Source organism: Pseudochaenichthys georgianus, chromosome 18 (assembly GCF_902827115.2).
Source record: "Pseudochaenichthys georgianus chromosome 18, fPseGeo1.2, whole genome shotgun sequence".
In the NCBI taxonomy this organism is placed as follows: domain Eukaryota; kingdom Metazoa; phylum Chordata; class Actinopteri; order Perciformes; family Channichthyidae; genus Pseudochaenichthys; species Pseudochaenichthys georgianus.
The window spans coordinates 10924973-10946448 of NC_047520.1; the positions used below are offsets into that span (position 1 = coordinate 10924973).

Here is a 21476-nt window from a genome sequence, read left to right on the forward strand (position 1 = left end):
TCTGTGTTTGTCTTAAAGAGCACACACAGTTCAGGGAAGACCTTTAGATAAAACCCAAGATTGTCTGGTTAATTTAAAAGCCATTGTATTTAGGATGAGTGCAACACATACACACATACTGTGTGTCCAAAATGACCTGCAGTGTGCATGGAGCTGGTTAATAATGTAGGCAGCTTAACACAGCGCTGCCACAGGGCCGTTCACATTGGTCACCATACAGATAGGGAAATCTATTCTCCACAATAGCTGTGTGTGTGTATGCGTGTGTGTGACAGATGCTGTCCACGTTTATTATCCGCCTTTGTGTCACGTTCTTTTTGTTTCCCAAAGCCAGGGGGACCAATAAAGTTAATTGAATAAGTCCCAATAAGGCAGGGCATCAGAGATTAAAAGTAATAGACATAAAAAAAGACAAATCCATCATGACCTATTGATAATAGCACCTAACGGAGAGTTAAGTTCTATACAAGAGTAATGAAATAGGCCATAAAATAAAAGAATAAGCAGTCAAAACAATCTATATATAAGTGCTCAGCTGTGTGAGTCTTAACTTAGGCACCACAAGCTAAATGATAAAGTCAGCATGCTCACACGCTTACAAATACAATGCTAACATTTTAAGTTTAGCAGGTAATGTTCATCATCTTAGTTTTTGAAAATAGTCCCACATTCTAGAACATATGCTTATTTCTTTCTTGCAGATTCTTAAATGAGAAGATAGAAACTCTCAAATCAAGTTGAAGAATAGTTTTGCTTGAAATTGGACTTGCTAGCCCAAATTTGTCAAAAGATAAAATAAATATACCTCTACCAATACCTCTCATTGAATGAGAATTTATATTTAAAGCACAAATATGAGAATGGTACCAATTTTACCCAACTGATTCCAAGAAAGCAACAAATAGATTGAATTAAATAAATACATTAGAAAGTGAAAATGTGCCAGTCGCCAGTGTCTCTACCTTTGCAGAGACCAAAGAAAGGCCATGTCAAAAAAAAGGTGACCAGATTACAGAGTAATAGCAGGGTATCATCTTATCTACACATAGCAGGGAAGCAGAAGAAAAAACAGGACCAGAGATAGTCGAAGGGAAAGCCTGACAGTAGAATGCCTCTCCTGAGGATTGAGCATTAGTGGAAAGCAGTTGACACAGAAGACAGAAATAAATGAGGGCCATGATGAATTGAGGATGAAAGTCAAGAGTGCTAAAGGAAGTGAACTCCCCCGTCACTGGGAAATGGAGGTCATTCATGGGTAAGCCTGTACTCAGCACTGGGATGGGAGTAGAGTGCTACACAGAGGGCTGAGTCACCATTCTGATGTGTACTTTCCCCTATTTCTTTGCCATCTTTATCCTGACTTTCATCTTCCCTGCCGTTTGTCCATCCCTCACTCACTTAGAAGCTTAGTGACTTCCTGTGGAGCCAGTTGTTTACTACTGTAGCTGGAAGGCTAACCTTTATAAAGCTAGCTAGCTGGAAACATGCTGGCCCTACTAAGTCACACTAACCCTCTAGCTAGATTGTTAATGGTCAGTGAGCAAGAAAGCTAGCTTGGGCCCTTTTCTTTTTTTTTTCAAAAAGGAAAGGAGGCTAGGATACTTCCTCCATTTATGATTCAGTTTAAAATACACATATTTGGGTAGTTTTGTTAATAATTTCTTGTGCAGTTAACAAATCCCCAGTTTAAGATTAGCTTAATGTTATTTTGAGAAACAGACACATTCACAAAACAATATGTCCCTTGTGCGAATGGTTGACCAGGTATTGATTTTCTTTGTGCTTTAATGAACAGGTTACATGGATGTGCTGCTGCTGGGCATTTCAAAGACAGTGTGTACCCGAGGGAACCTCTGCAGCTCGATACAAAAACGTAAGCTAGAGTTTAGGTCCCTGACAATAGATGAATACTGCAGAAAGAGAGAGGGAAGACGACAAGAGGGAGGTAGATGGGGGAGGGACCATTTGGCATCTGTCCAGCAGCAATGCAGGTGCTACCAACAAGGTGAAACACAAGACATAATGTGTGTGAAGCTGTACCGAGAGAAGGGGAGGTACATGAGGTGAATGGTGCAAACAAGTATGTGAGGTTGAGAAACTCCCTACAATGAGATATTAGCTAAAACAATAGACTGATGGTGCAATATCAAGATACTGGAGCTGAATCCGGTAAAGACTAACCGCATTACATTTCTTCTCGACAACTCGTTCAACTGGTGAATCAGCACTTGGGCTGAACGTTATCAGACTTCAAACAGCTCCCTCACACAGAAAAACATTAATAAAACTTTGATTCATACAGAGTGTGAAGCTCCATCATCTCAGTATTTATTTTGTTCATATCTATTAATGAAGTTACATTCCTGTGAAAAGCCATCTTGCATACATAAAGTTGTATATTTCTCAACAATGGGAAGAAACGCCAAGGGTTGAACTTTATTCTTTCGTTGTATGTAGCTTTAAGCTGTTGCAAAAGCGACTGCGTCCCATGATAACCTGCTGCCAGGGCAACCGGCTTTGTCATGCTGGCTCTTAGTTGTTCTCCAATTTCCTGTTAAAGCAGCAAGAGCTCTCTGGGTGCCTGACTGGCTTTCACGCTCACTGCCAGTGTTCTTTATGCTTTCAAACTAAAAGACAGACGTTTTTTAAACTATTTTTACACCATGTCTGTAAAGTTGTACAAAAAAACAATTAAGTGCTACTTAGGTAACGGCATGTTTTGCAAGTTCCTTCTATGTGCAAAAAGGAGCTCAGTGTAACACTGTCCTTCTGTTTGCTGTGTATCTATGCAATATATTGTAATGAAAACACTGGCTTTCTAAATGTAAGCTATGAGACCAATGGCCCACAGCAGTGCGCCTAGCCTGCTTTCACTACATGCCAATCACAAGGCTTCTAACTGGAAACTGCTTGAGGTAGTCCCAAAGTATTTTCCGAAGCCCATCAAGTTCAGAGCGACATGTCAATGAGTCAGATGGCTTCTGTGTGGTTGGCAGTGCTACAGGTTAATCAGAACTGTCCAAATTCAACACGGTTATGCCACTGATTTCCTTTAATGGATGTTAATTACATTACAAAGTCATTTATATATTAGCATTCTCAAATAGGAAAAAGTGTCCTTAAATGGAGCACTCTGCTATGTCCATTTTAAATCAGAATGTGAAAGAAGCACCTTTATATTTGTGGTGAATGATCTCCTAAATCTCCATTTTGGACTCGACCAGCTGAGTAACAGTTACCGCAGGGGAGCTGAGGATTCTGTTAGTAAGGCTGTAATGATCTGGCAGCTTTCTTGAGACTAAATATGCAATATCCAGACAAACAGATGGAACCACGGGCACTGGCGCGAAAGCATTTTAAAAAAGAAAATATCAGCATGCCTTCTAGAAAGCGTAAATAAACACAGATACAGCTGATCTCTAACTGCATCAGCAGTATATAATATATAATATATATATAATCCCTTGACATTCATACAAAACCATACTGTCATACTGTTGCACCTATACATTCAATGGAAATGGGTCATCTACTGGTTAGACATCATCAGTCAGGATATAATAATATTTCTAAGACTGCCATCACTACGAAGCAGAGCTACGACAAGCTGAAAGAGAATATTATGTGAAATCCTCTGCAGCGTCTCTCATGCTCCGACTACCAATGCCCTCTGATTCCGCCAGACAAGGAGACGGGTCACCCAGCTCATCCACTGGTCCTCGCCGTGCAAATGCTCACTCACCATGAACACTGCTGTTCCCTACAGTCCTCCGCTGGGGATTTGTTTCCAAAAAACCTTAGTGTAGCGTCATCGCTGCTCCTGGCAACAAGACACCCAGGAACGAGAAGGCGAGGAGATCAGAAAGGAAGGCAGAAGGACAGTCAAGCTGCCAAAAGAGGGACACTCCCCGCATTGGAGAGGATGCAGCAGCAGCATGACACCCCTCTATTTCCCCCCCCTCCCCTCCTCTGTCTCTGAGCACTGACGCTAGCCTGAGCTGCTCTGCATCAGGTCTATGGCTGCTGCTGTGCGTTTGTGTGTCAGAAAATCAGCACCGCCGTCTGTTATTAGTCACCATCGCTGCACTGAGAGGAGCTCTGTGCTCTGCTCAACCCTGGCAGCCGTGCTATTCAATCCCAGAACAATGGATCAGGTTTCAGCTACTGCCTCTCCTAATCCAGTCAGGACTCAAGTGTTGATGCAATGTACACATCTACTGCTCTGAGAGAAATTGTTCCTCTGCTAATTGGATGTTCCTCACTTTGTGTTGATGCAGTCGTTGCCGAGCAATAATGTAGCTTTCACAAGAGTAAAACAAGTTTTCAGTGTCTCACTCTCAAAGGGGTAATACCGTGAAATTCCTTTTTTTTTTTTTTTTTTTTAAAAATTGTATTGTAATCATTCTTGCAGGAAGTGATGAATTACCTTAAATTGTCGCATGTTTAATTGCCATATATTGGTATGACAATATTACTTTACTGAGATATACGATACCTTTTTGTCAGGCTATGCATGTAATATTTATCCTTACATATACATATATATATATATTAGTGCTGTCAAAATTATCGCGTTAACGGCGGTAATTATTTTTTTGAATTAATTGCGTTAAAATATTTAACGCATTTAACGCATGTGCAGAATGGCCCGCCCCATACGTGCCACCAGTGGCAGCGCCAGGGTATGGCTGGGGTAGGCACCGTAGGCTACACCCATACCAAGAAATGGCTTAGCCCCACCATGAAAAATGATGTTAAAGTAAGCAAAATAAAGTCTGCGGAGTAAATTGCGCGGAGTAAATTGCACAGACAGCAGTTAGTAAGATTGATTTCAGTCGCCACGGTTTTGAAAACTTTTGTCACGTAGTGATCGTCTTCTCAATAGAACATCTTTGATAACGGCGTGGTGTTGTTGCAGGAAGTCCCGACGCAGAATACTTTTGCTGTAGTACAGGGCAGAGCCATATAATAGTAATAATATGGCTCTGGTACAGGGGTGCACATAACTGGTACGCAGGTTATGTGCGTAATCTGAAATGCGTACCGTCACTTGTGTCACAAAGCGCATTTGCGTACCGACGTACTTGTGAAGCTTTTCCAGAAGGCGGTTAGATCACCGGACGACAGAGTCGGTCTCCGTGTGCACAGACAGGGCTGCTGTTAACCCCGGTCTGTACAACGGAACTGTGCCAAAACTACGCCAACCGGCTGCGGAGGGAGACTCCCTCCTTCACTGGAGAACTGCGCTAAAACAGCTGATCACAACGTTCACACTCTGTGGTCACGAAGTACTCCACTAGCGCGCGCGCCCCCCCCCCCCCCTGTCGACTTTCCTGAAGTACTCCCCCGTTGATAGAAATCAACACGTAATCAATTAAGACCCCACGGTTTGATGATTGATAGGTGTGTGGGTCGTCTTTCATTTTGACACGCAGACAAATGTTATAATAAACATACATACTGTATGTTAAATTGATATATCCGCCTTCTTTCATTTATCTTTCCATTCCCACAACAATATACATAAATAAATGGCATATTTTGGACATAGTTCGAATGGTGATTAATCATGATTAATTAATTTTTAAACTGTGATTAATCTGATTACAATTTTTAATCGTTTGACAGCCCTAATATATATATATATGGATGGGAATTTGAAAGCAAATGTATATTCGAATATTCGACCCCCAAAAAAAAGCGGTTAACCGATTAACCGAAATAAATAAAAAAATAAAAAGATTTAATTTTGAAAAATAAATAAAGACATGTTCAAATAAGTATAGAAACCAAGTCGAATTTGTCAAATGTATTGAACTGGTGATCACAGTTTGAACAGTTGACAGCTATAGGCCTACAGCTTTCATGCTTAAAACATAACTTGGTTTTTAAATGAAAGAGGGATCAAACACGAACAACATAACGGGTTAGGGTAACGTAACCGTGATTTGAAAGTTAAAATGCCTGCTGGGAATAGTTCAATTTCAGTTCAGCCCTACATCCAAAAACTCAGAAACTCAAACAGCCTGAGCTGCCGCAAAATGTAATTTAGAGTCTCAGCGGGGAACGGAATTTCTTTCTTCAGAAAGCAGCAATAGCATTTCACTGTGCCCAGACATTCTACTGAGGCCCCTAGATATATTGAAGTCCCCAGGCTGAAATGGTGTAAATTAGAATGTAAAAACCTGATTCACAGCATCCTCACAGGGGAAATGATACTGGCTGAACAATAACCTTGGCAAATAAAGCATTAAACACACAGAGCGAGCTGACCCCGCCCTCGAACAGCCGCAGGACAAAAGCATGAAAACCTAGCCGTGTTAACCGATTCCCCAGGTTCAATATAGTGTTACAGCCACAGATGAGATGGGCTGCAGATAAGAAGCGCAGCGTGTCAGTCTTCAAGCATTCATTTCTAACCATTACAACAAGAGTCAACAAAACAAGGTACATGTTAAAGGGAGGATATGTAAACTCTTTGAACTGCACATTACCAGCCTTTCAACCAGGTTAAAAAGGTCTGTTAATGTGCAGTTCAAACAGTTTCAGTACAGAAGAGAGTGCTACTTCCGTGGTGTCGGACACAGGGATAATGGTAGACCAATAACAGGCTTCTACGGGCTCTAATTACACGCTGCCATCATGTTCTCTGGTTTATTTGACCAGAAGGGAGATGCTGTGGTCTTTAATTGGCTTTTGAATGGTGGTGGGAAATAACAAGAGGAGTGTACAGTCACCGGCTATAAAAAAAAGAAAGTCCGTTAAAAGAACTATACTTTTTTTATGTTAGCTAGCTTAGCAGACAACATGCACGTAGGACAAATCTTAGAGAAACACTAAATAGACATTATGTTATTTCACATTTGAAATGTTTTGGGTTTTAAGTCAACACATTTTACTTCCATCTGGGGAAATGGATAAAAGGTAGCCAAGCAATTGTTATTATAAGTACTTATGTCGCTAAGGGAGCTACATTCTTTATTGGAAATAGTCAGGCTACAGTGACATAACTCTTCAGCTAACTAAAGATAAATTAAAGCTTTTTCCCCAAAAATAAACAACTCATCTTAGGTACCATAGTACTCCTGAAGATATCTGTAAATGGCCAAATGAAAATAGCAATGCCGCCTCATGCTACTAAGACATTTTGTTAAAGTACATCTATTGTGGTTTAATACATATCTAGCCCTGTCAAATAAGTTTCTAAGCACTGCGAGTAGTAGCTCGTGCAGTTCTTAAGATAGCCAAAGGAGCTAAATGGGGAGTTCTGTAGCTGAAGGCATTGTACTACTTTTCAAGAACACAACTACCATTGTATAGTATGTTACTGACATTTTAGAAATCCATTTCCATAGTGTCTTAAAACAACAATCTTAGTCATAGTTGTATATGTTATCATGAGTCCTTATAATGTTTGTGTACAGCAGTTATTGGTCTGTATTGTCCATGGTACAGTGATAAGCCCTGCTAAAAGGCTTTACTGCATCAAAAGCATTCGCTCATCCATTTGACCTTTGAGCAGCAGCTGTTCTGCACCACAAGCTGCTGCAGCACTGTCCTAATTGAGGTTTTAACAGTGTAAAAGTCAACTATAACCAAAATAACCAACTATTACATGAATTATCTAAAATCAATGGAGAGATGTAACGTACGCAAATTCAAACATAGCAGTGCAAATTGAACGCAAGGAGCATATTATCAAGTAAAACCTGTTAATTTAAGTAAAATGAAAGAAATATTCAAAGTCTCAGTCAACAAACCACACAAGCACTTGAAGAAAATCATGATTCTTGTGTATTTTTAAAACTAATTTACAGCAAACGTACAGCAAACGTACTCAAAATGACATTGGAATTGACATGTTGGTCTTTGCTTATTGGTTTAGGCAAAACCACAAGCCCTTCCAAACAGGATATGGTTAATAAACACAATGATAGACTGCGTGTGTAAACCTGTAAAAGGAAGATTTCTACCTTCTGTATTCTCTTGGGGTCCTTAACGGGGCCTTCCCTGAGGGGGACCTTCCCAAACAGCTTCCACCCGGGATCCTTCTGCTCCACCGGCCGATTGTCCTTCACCCTCCTGGCAAACAGGCTCCTGGGAGACAAATGAGAGAGGGAATTCGATTGGAGGACAAACATGTATATAATATGAGGTAATTAAAACACAAGGGCAAAGCATAGAACACAAGCTACGATCGCGGTCCTCACTGGGTCCCTCTTGGGGTCTAAAGAGCTGCAGTAAATGTGTGTGTGCATGCTACTGCAGAAGTTTACGACTTAGATAAGCTCACAACAGGAATCTGTGGATTTAAAGAACAAAGGGTAAAGGCAATGTGTGACATCATGTGAGCTGTCAGGCTGGTCAGGGACATTTAAACTAGACCTGGACGCATAGAATGGAGCAGTTATGACTTATTTTTGTAGGCTAACCCGGAAGGTAGCGAGGGCTCCTTCGACAAAAAGCTAATGGGATTTTCCATTAGCTTTTGGAATATTTCAGAAAATCTGTGGCAAAGAAGTTTATGATGCTTACACGTTTTGTTCAGCAGTAAAATCTCTACATATTAACACTGCTTTAATAAAAATGGAAGCATAAAGCAGTTGCCAGAAGTAAAGAGCTAACGTAATGCTATAAATAAACTACATCACGGTAGCATAACTCCGCTAAGCTAAAGGTAGATTGTGCGACGGGCGCGATGATGTTAAGTTGTTTGTTTGTTTGTTAGCAATTGCCTTTTTTAGGACATTTACCAGTGGGATAGCGGGGTCATTCAAAACGTGATAATCTTGAAACCTTGAAGACCATACTTTAGTCATCTAACCAACATTTGAAAAACCATTGAAGAGAAAAGGGAACCCGTCACTGCTGCCTTCATTAAAGAATAGGAACTTTCCAATTGAAATAACCACTAAACTATCAGCTCTGCACCCAAAACTAAAAACCACCTTAACGCGTAAATAGAACAAGAATCTGCTCGCTGTGTTCAGCTTCCATCCACCTGGAGTCTGAATACCATATGCAAAGCTGCTGAAAAGCTTCCTCTTTTCAGCAGCTTCCACTGTGTCATTTAGCCAGATATTCCTTTCATTTATCCATCAGTGCCGCGTTGGCAAAGAGCGGTTAGTGGGGCTTTAATTAAAAGCTTCAATAGAGCCCTGTCATGAAATGAATAATGTGAAATTAAAAACCTTTTCTAACCAGGACACTTAACATAACACACAGAGTAAAGAGGAGTAACATCAAAGAGGGCATATGATGCTGTTTGTCTGGGTTACATCTCATCAAGAGTCTCAATGTTAACTGCCTTATCTTATAATTAAGGGACATTGTATTAGTCAAGATTAATAAGCCGTTCCGATAAGGAAGTTGTGATGGCACCATATGGCCAAGTTGGAGATGTTTAAATATTGGCCCATTGTCTACGTATTCAGCATATAGACTAATATATTTGAGAACATGTGAGAATTACACTAACTGGCGCTATAAAAATAAGCACGTTACTTACTAATGGTGTAAGAATTCTTGCAAGTCATTTACGCTAGAGAAGCTGCCCCGAAAAAGACTTATAGCAGTCATCTTTTCATGCCACTTTGGCAGTTTTAAAAATATTCTTTGACATTATTTACTTTCCAATGGAAACATCTTAATCCAACCCTAACCACAACCCATTTCTTCCACTGTATTTACTGATACTGAAGAACACAAGATAATGCAAGCATTGGAAGGTATTTTCTCATTAAGTAGGGGACTAGAAGGTTTAAAGAAGAAGTTGAATGACAACACAGCAATTTCTTAAAGGTTGTGAACCCGGTACAAAATGCAGTGACATTAAGCCTCATCTGTTCAGCTGTTCCCAGAACTGAACACTGGAATCACAGAACGGGATACAAGCAACCACTAGATATTTGCAACTTTTTTTCGTGGAAAGATAAGAGACATATGCTGGAAGAAATGAGGCATCAGACACTTGTAGAGCAACATTTTATACTAAGGAATGCAGTCATCTGTGTACGGGAATATCTGATGTTATCAAAGTAACCCAACTCCCCTCTGAGGAAAAGGAACAAAACATCAGCTTTCAGTTTCAAAGAAGAAAGCATCTGATCCAAGGGGAAGATCATAAAAAGAACAGTGTGACCAATAACAGCCAGTGAATTCCAAACTCAAGGTCCACTTGCAAGTTTTTATTTGAGCGTGCACTGCCTTTTAACAGTCTTCATCAGCGTTCATGTCCCAAGCTCTAGTTATCACCTTTTGTAATGTGCTAAAGTTTGATACTCAGGTCACATGATGACAACAGAACCATCTCTATTTCAACTGAGCAAACTCCATTTGCTGAATAAGACCATTAAGCATTAGAGATGTCCCGATCCGATCACGTGATCGGGGATCGGAGCCGATCACGTGATTTTCAAAAGATAGGAAGAAAAAAAATCGGGGATCGGGATTTTTATTTTTTTTATAAAATATTTTTATTATTTTATTTAATGTTACAAAACAAAAATGACCATGTTCACGTCTTAAAATCATCCTGAGGACTTAGTTTTGGTTTAAAATTACACAACATCATGTATGTGTTGCTTCTTTTGGGCTTGTTTTCAGACCTGGTTGCTTATTTCTCTGAAATCTGGCAACAGAGTGGGCGCAGTGTCTAATAGTAGCAGTAAGCTAACGAGAGGCTACGTTCAGCTGGTGACTCGGGAGTCGGGACAGAGAAAATGTCAGGAGTTTGGAAGTATTATAAAATTGAAAGTGAAGGCAGTGTAACAGCCAGATGCAATGTTTGCAAGGCAGAGGTTCCGCGTGGTGGAAAGAACAGAGCTACGTTCAACACGACCAATCTAATACGCCACCTGAGAAACAAACACCAACAACAACACGACGAGTACACAGCGGCCACTCAGGTAACGGCACTGAAACAACCGACACTTTCAGAGACTTTCAAAAGGAAAGAGAAACTGCCCCAGAACAAAATAACAGCCAAGATAACTGAATTCATCGCGTTGGATGACCAGCCGTTATCGGTTACCTTTTTTTTCTCTTAATGCATTGCATAAAGATCGGAAAAAATCGGTATCGGCAGATTGTCAAAATCAAATGATCGGAATCGGATCGGGAGCAAAAAAAGGTGATCGGGACATCCCTATTAAGCATGATTGAAAGCTCCGGAAAAATATCAAAGTCTGTAAAAATCCTTCGTTGCGTCAAACTACTATTTCAAAAAGGTCAATGAAGAACATTCCAGCTCAACCAGGGACTTTTCCAATAACTCGGACAAAAATTGACAATTTATTTTTGTCCGAGGACACGCTGAGGTGGAAAAATAAAGTGCACCCAGGCTTTGAACTATGGCCTGGGAGCACTTCTTCAGTAACCCTCTGAGCCAACATAAAACAGTGATGGATTGAGGTACAGAGGCCAACTGAGTCCTTCATTCACAAATCAAAGCCTGACTTTTAAGTTTATGAAAACTTCATACACCAGATTGTGCTGTACAGTTCATCAGAACATTATGTTTTCAATGTATGCCACAGAGTGGGTGTTTACAATGCAGGGACGTGCATTTGCATTCAGTCCGGGTCAAAGTGTGCCTCAACGTGACCTCTGAATGGTCCAGTGCTCAAGTGGAACAGCCGGAAAAGGGCAGAGCTGCTTGTTTGTATGTTGAGTTCAAGCTAAAGGCTTTGCACTGCACTGCTTTGTGACACGATTTCACAACATTACGTTCAGTCTTGGTGTGTGCACAGGAGCTGATAAGGTTATGCTTCAGGTAACAATGGCATGGAAATACCAAACAAGCTAGTACAAGAATTGGGAAAGAACATTGAGTTTTTTCCTTCAGAAAGAACATCAGAGTGTCTGATGAGGAGCTGCTTCCACACACTAAAGAGTTTAGTATGAATGTAATCCAACAGAAAATAGACTTTCTAGTACAAAAGTCATCACTTCTGACCAAACTTCCAGTGCTTTCTGGCATGCAGAACACACAGAGATGAACAAGTACAAAGAATGTCAACTAGAAAACTAACTTTGTATGTGCTAATATCCTACCTGTCAATGAACAGAAGTAGTGATGGGGTTGCCATGCTGCTCTGTCACCACAAAAAACGGAATTCTCCCCCAAAAACAGAGAGAAGGCACCCGAAGGGTTCGAGAAAGTACAATTCTTTAAAAGAAGAGCAGAGACTAAAGCTCTTCTTTAGTCAAGATTCAGGCCCATGTCTTCCAAAAGTTTAAGGTGGAGAGAGGAAATAGTCCCACACGGCCACTATGTTCAGAGACAGTGAGATTGTGGAGGAAGAGGCCTGACTTCACAAATGGGAGGGGAGGAGTGGGTGTGAGGAGAAGGAGTCTGAAGGGCACTGAGGGAATCAGTAACTTCTCCGTTTAAGGGAGGAGGGATAATAGTAGAATAGATAGAATAGTAAGGGGAGGTGCTGCCATGGTGTATTACACTAAATGTAATTCATTTTAAATCAATTACAGTGGGAAAAAATTATACAAATCTGTCACTAAGTGTTACGTTAGTGCCAACACTGGTGTTAACACATTTACAATGTGCTTGTGTGTCAGCAGGATAACAGAAGACTCGTCATAAAGCGACACACGTCATAAAACGACACAGAGGGGGTCAGGTTACAGCTTCTAAGACCGGTGCAAAAGTGACAACAACAAAAAATACAAGTTTGACTACGTGCTGTTAACCCACTGCCTGTTCCTTCAAGGAAAACTCAATAGAGAGTGGAATGTGGCAAAGCAGTGAGAGGAAATTAAATACCATCCTAAGAACTACTTCCAAGAACTCTAGACTAACTTTGCTGAATTTTGGATACAATTTCAACATGCTCTTAGGTTGAAATATATAAACGTGTTAATAGTGAGTTAGTAATCAACACAGCCAGAGCAAACCAATGTATCGTATGTAAATTAATACAAAAAGTTGTTATGGGTAAACAGAAACCTATAATGAAGGGTCTTGTGGAAACCAAAAAGTCGTTTAGGATTTGTTGGATCATTTTTGAATAGGTCAATTCATGACTAAGCTTCCCTCACTGATTATTTTTCTAATTCATTTTCAGATCTGGATAAATGTATAACTTTTTCTTTCCAACTTTTCATTCATAGTCTTGATTTTTAATCTTTGTAAAACGCTGAATGTAGCTCGGTTTCTCCTTTCATTTTGGTTCTTGTTTGTCTGAAGAAGGCTCACTCGAAGATGAGTTGTTGGAGTTCTTAAAAATGAAATAAAGAAAATAATTTGAGATATTATAGTGGTGGTTGACAAGTCATTATTTAATTAACTTAACAGTTGCAGATGATTAGGTAATCAATTATCTATTTGATGCATTCAGCGACTAAATATTCAAGCTCTCAAAATAATGTATTGAAAGTTTGAACCACGGGAAATGATAGACTAATGATACCCAACAGAGAATCTAAGCAAGACAAAAGAAGACAAAAAGCATGGCCATGCATATCATATGCTCCTGCCGTTTTGGTAAATGCATTTAAAAACACTAGGTGGATAATGGCTGGGACCACAGCTGGTCAACAGCCAAAGTAATCATGGATCATTATCTCAAAAAGGTAACATATTGTCCCCCACCTGCTCCGTCTGCAACATCAGAGAGTAAGACGCACTCCCAATCACACACAGAATTAGAATGTAATGCCTTGTCTTCTTTACAAACAGAGCAGCACAATGATGCAGTCCAAACTAAAAATGATGATGGTGGGATTTAGGGTATTAATTAGGGCTGTCAGTCGATTAAAATATTTAATCGCATGATTGTCCATAGTTAATCGCGATTAATCTCACATTTTTTATCTGTTCTAAATGTACCTTAGAGGAATATTTTTCTAGTTTTTAATACTCTTATCAACATATGAGTGGACAAATATGCTTTATGCTAATGTTTATTATCATTTGAACAATGACAAATATTCTCATGAATATTAAACACAACAACCTCTGAACATTACAAATATCCACCTCAATTCAATCTGGAACCTCTCTCATTCAATAATACAATACAAATGGGGTGTGTGTGTGTGTGTGTGTGTGTGTGTGTGTGTGTGTGTGTGTGTGTGTGTGTGTGTGTGTGTGTGTGTGTGTGTGTGTGTGTGTGTGTGTGTGTGTGTGTGTGTGTGTGTGTGTGTGTGTGTGTGTGTGTGTGTGTGTGTGTGTGTGTGTGTGTGTGTGTGTGTGAGAGAGAGTGATGGATCGTTGGAGCTATGTGCAACTCAAGGCATATGCTCGAACGGGAGCTGCCTGGACGCTGCAATCATGTTGCGCAAACTATCCGTGCTGAGAGTGTGCTCACTTTTCGTACAATGTCCCGCTGTCTGCTTCCTGCATCAAATCAAGTGCTCGGCGCAGTTGTGGCGAAATGTCGCTCCTCTGTTTTCATTTAAACAGCTCCTTATATCCGTTAGCGCAGCTAGCTAGCACCAGATGCTAACAACAACAACAATGCACGTAAGGTCTCTCTCTCGCTCGCTCGGGCCACACATACACACACCCTCCCGGTCCTCCAGATGGCCAGTCGGTGCCTGCCGGTGAGCGTGGAAGTGTGGTCTGCCACAAGCGGGCAGCAGGAGCGGGGCTGTCAGCATCAGCTTGTAGATGGTATTTTAAACTCGATGCGCTCTGAAACTACGGGGCGGCCGAGGAAAAAAATACACATGCGTTAATCGCGGTAAAATAATTAGTGGCGTTACTTTTTTTTTTGCATTAACGCGTTATTATTAACGCATTATTAACGCGTTAACTTGACAGCCCTAGTATTAATGGAACCCTTGACTAATAAAAAGGCAAAGTTGTTTTTCATTGGATCGAAAAAAACACCTTCATTTAAACAAGGTTTTATCTTTGTCATGTTATTAACGAGAAGTGCACTGAAGTGACACTGCAGCCAGGAAACGCAGAGCTCTTTGTTTTACGGAGGGTGTAGGTGAGCTGTAATATGCAAGAGTGGAGGGGGGGGGGATATGTTGGCTAAGCAAGGTTTGTAAAGGAACTTTGAGCAATGGCTACTTCTCTAAGGCTATATTATAAAGCCTTCCACACAGAGTCGAACGAGAGGAAGCAGAAAATGATTATTAGTTTGCTGAGGCCTATTTTTCTATTTCTGGCCCCTCCGGTGATAACCTGTGCTTTATCTCTTGTTATACCCAAATGATAGAACAGGCAAGTGAGAAGCAATATTTCTTGCTTCATATTGTTTACCCATTTGTCTTGATGCTAAAGTAGGGATATTTATTTAAAACTTCCAAATGTCATTGTTGTAGTCCCAATTAAAATCAGCTTGTTATTTTAACCTTTTAACCTTTTTTCAGTATATTTCATCAAATTCTCCTATGACAAACCTTATATTGTTATAACAACTGGGTTTAACTATATTGCAAACGGCTTTCTGTTAACCCCAGCCTCCACTTATGGGCAAATAAGCTGCACTCCATTAAAGTGTGTTATAAATCATTTATGAAATGTTTCTACACTGCTTATGAATATTAAACAAGGGGGGGTTGAAGTAAAGTGTTCCCACCCAAGTCCTGGATAACTGCAGGTATGGCTACAATGAAATGATATGGCAACTACCTTGATAGACACAGAAATTGTGGGGCGAAGTTAAAATGAATGAATGATCATGACGTAATAAAGAGCATGGAGCCCGGCTTTTGTAGTGCAAATCAACCATCTGAATAAAACATGAGTTATCGTAGACGGATATTCTGAACATACCTGTTGAATAAGCTTGCTAGAGGTCCTAATTTCTTTAGCCTTCCATCCTCTTCCAGATGCGGACCCCGTACAGGACTCCATAGGTCTCCGGGGTTTCCAGGTGACGTCGTCAGCGTCACGTCTGTGAAATGACTGCCGCTGCTGTCGTCCGTCTCCAAGGTAACGATGGCGCTGGAACTGGAGGTGACGGTGAAATCCAAGATGTCTTCATTGGAGACGGACAGCTCGGTGCTCATGCTGGACATGCTGGATATGTCATCGCTGCGGTTTAAAGCTCCGACGGCCGTCCCCGTGGTGGTTGACAATCTGAGGGCGGGGCTAAGGTGGCGGATGGAGTCGTACCCGCTGCGGGGGAAGGTGGAGGATTTACGGATGGAGTTGCCATCAGTAGAATCTTCCAAAGTTAAAGTGGCGGGCGAGTAGGAACTGGAGTCAGAGACGAGGCCTCCGTCACCGGTGCGTTGGTGGGCGTGGATGATGGGCTCTGGAGGGTTGATCTCCAGAGTGGGGATACCCGAGTCCTGGGAAGTCAAGCTGTGGCAGTCCTGGTTCAGGTCCGAGTAGTTTTTTTGGGGGCTGCAGTAGTAGATGGGGGTGGAGGAGCAGGATGGCTTGTAGGTGGGCACGACCGTCTCACTGTGCATGGTAGAGCTGAGGTCATGGTTGTTGGTGTGATTGTGGAGGTCAGAGGCAGCCAGCTCCGTCACTACACAGCCATTCTGCACTATGGCTTCTCCAGACAAACCTTCAGAAAGAAAGTGACATTTAATTAGAGGATTTTTACACAACAGTTTTTTTAATAAAACAATTTAACACCATTTTAAAAGAAACTGGGACATTGTGCAAGCAATACATTATCCATCCCTTGTTTGATTGTGCTTTTGTATAAAAAAAGAAAAAGAAAACATGTTTGTATTTATCTTTAATTGATTTCATTTTTGGTTTGATTGTTTACTTATTTATTTTACGTTGGTTTGTGTGCAATTGTTGGGTCACTAAAAAAGATTGAACTATTAAAGGTGGGGTAGGTAAGTTTCAGAAACCGGCTCGAGATACACCTTTTGTTATATTCCATGGAATGTTCTTAACAACCCCGTATAGCAATGAATATCTAAAGTGCTTTGACAAAAAACCATAAAAATATTTCATCTGTAGAAGCCGTAATACTGTAAAAAGTATACCTGCCTACCTGCCTGTCAGCCTTCCATCGGGGCACAAACTTATCTCGTGCCCTCATTGGTCATGTGCGCGTTCGTGTGTGTTGGAGGAGGGACTCTGTAAGGAAGTGGCAGATTTTCTCCGGTTGTGTATTTTCAAATTCTAGCGATCTCGAGCCGGTTTCTCAAACTTACCTACCCCACCTTTAACTGAGAAAAATGCGATATAAATACTATTTGACCCTAAATAAAGAATTTTAAAAAGGTTACAATTCTACTATTCTGAACGATTTCCAGTGGTGTATAGGTGTGACATGAGCTCAAAGGGAGCCCAACTTTTTTGTACCAAATTCCAGGGACCCTGAATAAGACTATCCTGCGAAATGGAGAACATGTATTATATAATAATGATTAACTGTATGTTTTATTGATTAATAGTAGGCTTTTATAATCCACATGTTTTAAAGTTTGAGTCTGCTTTAACTGAAAGAAAAAAAAGTCAATAGTTTCCACTGACAGGTGGGTCAATAAACCACAAAGAATTGTTCCAAAGAAGTCCAAAAGGATTTAAAAAAAAAAAGCATACTTATTAACAATAAAGATTTGAAAAGTCAGACATACATACATACATACATCTTCAGAAAATGTGGTACATTTATAAAGGCCTCGATTATATAAAATTCCTTTTAAAATGTTATACAAAAACTAAAGAGTAATTATTTATTTGATATTCTATGATTGGGTGTTGTAATGCTTTTATTTCCACTTGTATCAGATTTACTGTTAATCAAACTGAAACACACACAAATTTGCAATGTGCGTTACAACTACACTTTCAGTCAAATTGATTGACAGAAGTAGAATTATTCTACAATAATTTAAATAACTTATAGCTTTTCATCAACAAAAAAAAAATGCTAAACATTCACTGGTTCCATCTTGTAAAAAGTGAGAATATGCAGCTATGACAGTTATTATAGCGTTGCAAATTGAATACAACTCGGTTATGGATGGTTTGTTGGAGATGATAAGTAATATTAAGATGTCTCCTTGGCCCAGAGCATTTGAATCCAACCCTGAATGTGATGCCATTTGAACATGTGTATATATGAGATGTATTCATACTAGGGATGTCCCGATCACCTTTTTTTGCTCCCGATCCGATTCCGATCATTTGATTTTGACAATCTGCCGATACCGATTTTTCCCGATCCGATCTTTATGCAATGCATTGGTCATCCAACGCGATGAACTCAGCTATCTTGGCTGTTATTGTGTTGGCCTTTTTACTGTTCTGGGGCAGTTTCTCTTTCCTTTTTAAAAGTCTCTGAAAGTGTTGGTTGTTTCAGTGCCTTTACCTGAGTGGCCGCTGTGTACTCGCCGTGTTGTTGTTGGTGTTTGTTTCTCAGGTAGCGTATTAGATTGGTCGTGTTGAACGTAGCTCTGTTCTTTCCACCACGCGGAACCTCTGCCTTCCAAACATTGCATCTGGCTGTTACACTGCCTTCGCTTTACATTTTATAATACTTCCAAACTCCTGACATTTTCTCTGTCCCGACTCCCGAGTCACCAGCTGAACGTAGCCTCTCATTAGCTTGCTGCTACTATTAGACACTGCGCCCACTCTGTTGCCAGATTTCAGAGAAATAAGCAACCAGGTCTATGAAAACAAGCCCAAAGAAAGCAACACATACATGATGTTGTGTAATTTTAAACCAAAACTAAGTCCTCAGGATGACTTTAAGACGTGAACATGGTCATTTTTGTTTTGTAACATTAAATTAAAAAAAATATATTTTATAAAAAAAAAAAAAAAAAAAAATCCCGATCCCCGATTTTTTTCTCCCGATCCCCGATTTTTTTTAAATCACGTGATCGGTTCCGATCCCCGATCACGTGATCGGATCGGGACATCTCTAATTCATACAAATGAATAACACCAGCTCTACATAATACAATATTTAAAGGTTTTTTCTGCTTGACCGGGGTATCAGGTTAGAGTGGAAGCCTTGAGAGGTGAAAACTAATCCCACAGAAACCGGGCTGTAACTGGAGTCCGGACTGTAATGTGAACAGGGGCCCCAGCTGGTGTTAAAGCATGATATAGCCTTTACTGGAAAGGCTATATCATGATTTAACACCAGCTGGGAAGCAAAGCTAAAGCTAATGGATCAGGGTCTCCTATCAGTCCTGTACTCAAGCACCATAGTGTTGTAAATGCTAATGCCATGGGCAATTAAAATAAATAGGTAGGTAAAAGGGAACGGTCAAATAAATAAACATTAACAGACAACGGGGCCTTTTTTGTGCAAATGTTTGACACATAAAGCCAGATTCTTACCCAAGTTTTAAACCCTGACCTGCAGGTTGTCATGTGATTTGGGTAAACTTTGTCCCAAAATATAGCAAAGGTTGGTCTTGTGCCACTCTGGAAATAATCTACAACCAGAGGTCACTAGAACATATCAATAAATAAAGTAATCTGTACAAACTCACTTACTTTTATTAAATGTATTACTGTGTACTGCTGAAAAACTGGCATTCTTGTTAGCCTAGCTTATGTTTTAAAACATAAACGCAAAGCCCTTTATAAGGTTTTAACCACAAATCATTCAAAAAAGTATTAGCATAGTAGTGTAAAAGCAAGGCCACGCCAACATAGGTAAGGCATGACAGAAGAAAGAGGTGACTGACTCCTTATTGGCTACTTAATTAACTGAAACACCCATTAGAGTATGCACACACAAATCTTGTTCTGCAGGTCATGATATAATTATTAATAGTATGACTTTCAGTGTGGGTAAACATAATCTCACAAATTCTAAAATAAGGGCATATGCTTCAGTGGTTTTCTAAGAAAAGTTGTCCTCCGTTTGGATTCGGAAGCAAGTTCCTAAGTAGCACTGCTGCAGCGTAAGATTGGAATGCATGGTGTGATCAGGATGTGATGCATATAATACAGGGCACATGACATAAAACATATTTGATAAGTATGCCTGGTTTTTCAAGCCTATAGGCCTCATTCTTTCAATGCAGCTGTATTTATTTTAAACAGATACATTCTATCACCTTGAAGAATGCTGGTTAGCAAAAATAAATAGATAAAAGGTTGTTTTTTCTCTAAAAGTGCAGCTTGGTATTTGTACTCTTGAGTCCTAAATCAAGTGGTTTAGCAATTCATAAAAGGTTTTGAGCCATTTTGCTGGGGTTAAAGTTAGAAATTAATAGCAGCTGTGCAACTCTGTATTCTACTTTAAAATCATGTTGAATTCCAAACCGAATACAGAATTAATGATTCAGAAAAAAACAGTGGTTAGAAAGTCTACATTTGAGCTCAGAAATTGACTTTTAGTTAATTAGATGTATGTCGAATTTATTATTGGCCTTAAATTAATCACAAAATGCAAAATGTTCTGGTTTAACAACCGTATACATGTGTAATATTCGAGGTTGAATTGAACTCAAATAATTTTTAAAGGCAGTTTGGCGTGACCTGTAATGTTGCCAATGCCAAGGGAGAAATGCACATTGCCTACAGTATGAAGGCACAGTTCATGTGGTACGTGTTATTAAAGTAAAAAATAAATACATAAAAAGGTCTGAAAGCGCATCATAATAACCTACCACAGCGGCTGTCTCTGCGGTCCCGGGTCCCGGTGGTCGTGTTCGCCATGATGCCGGTTGATGCTACAGGTGTCCGGCAGGTAGCCGCCTGCTGAAGCGGTCCATGGTGATGCTGTGATATTGCTGCTGCACCGCCCTCATCCCCCTGCCTCCTCAACGCAGCTTAGAGTACACAAACAGCACCAGTGTGAGGAAAAGAGTCGAAAAAATATAATATAAAAACATGTAAATTCACCTCTGGGGAAAAGGAGGATGGTAAATATAAACACGTCTTCCCGGACTTGCTACCGACGATGATTCTAGCAGCGCTTCCTCAAGTGAATTATATCAAAATAAGTTCAAATGCGACGGACATGTTTTGCTCTAACGTCATCTCTACAGGAGAGGACACGCTTCACCGGTGTTATAACAACAAGCACATGTCATAAGTTTATCCGGTATCGTTAACATTTCATACCTGTTTTGACGCTTCCGCCGCCATTTTAAACCAAACTTGTACCGTGAGTGCGGTGCAATCGAGTGAAGAATGCTCACCGTCGATGGATTCACCTGTCTTGAAATGAAGGCATTAATAATCGATCGCGTACATGCAGGCCAGCGCTGATGCAGGCTAACTTGTACTTAAGAACACGTTAGTAATCCAATCTTTATTTCAGACTCAAGGTCCATATCACAAAAAGACAAAACACTCATCAATAAATAAGATAAAAAGCTAAACACAAAACAGATAAAAACAAACAGATAAAAACATAAAATCAGTCCAATCACAGCGAGCAAACACATGCTCACCGTCTGTAGAGGCTGTTGCGCCAATGTCTCCAAATCATGGAAGAGAACCGGGTAGAACTCTTCAGAGGGTTAATTAAAATCGAGATAACATTATTGTCCGAGTCTTCCAGGCGACACATGAATCTGTACATTAACTTTCTTAAAAATGCTTGACATGT

General features: G+C 40.2%; 1 protein-coding gene across 5 annotated transcripts in view; it reads right to left on the minus strand.

Moving 5' to 3' along the window:
* The window catches only part of tbc1d14 (TBC1 domain family, member 14), a 44748-nt gene extending 23406 nt beyond the window's left edge, over positions 1–21342 (minus strand). The window contains exons 1-4 of one of the 5 annotated variants that reach the window (XM_071206647.1): positions 21319–21342; positions 20530–20691; positions 15749–16493; positions 7974–8097 (exon numbers count right to left, since the gene is read on the minus strand). In XM_071206647.1, the coding sequence (XP_071062748.1) occupies positions 7974–8097; positions 15749–16493; positions 20530–20578 (918 nt within the window). In that variant the 5' untranslated portion in view covers positions 20579–20691; positions 21319–21342. The other 4 variants (XM_034105872.2, XM_034105873.1, XM_034105874.2 and 1 more) reach the window with 4 other exon arrangements.
* Between the last annotated feature and the right edge of the window lie 134 nt (positions 21343–21476).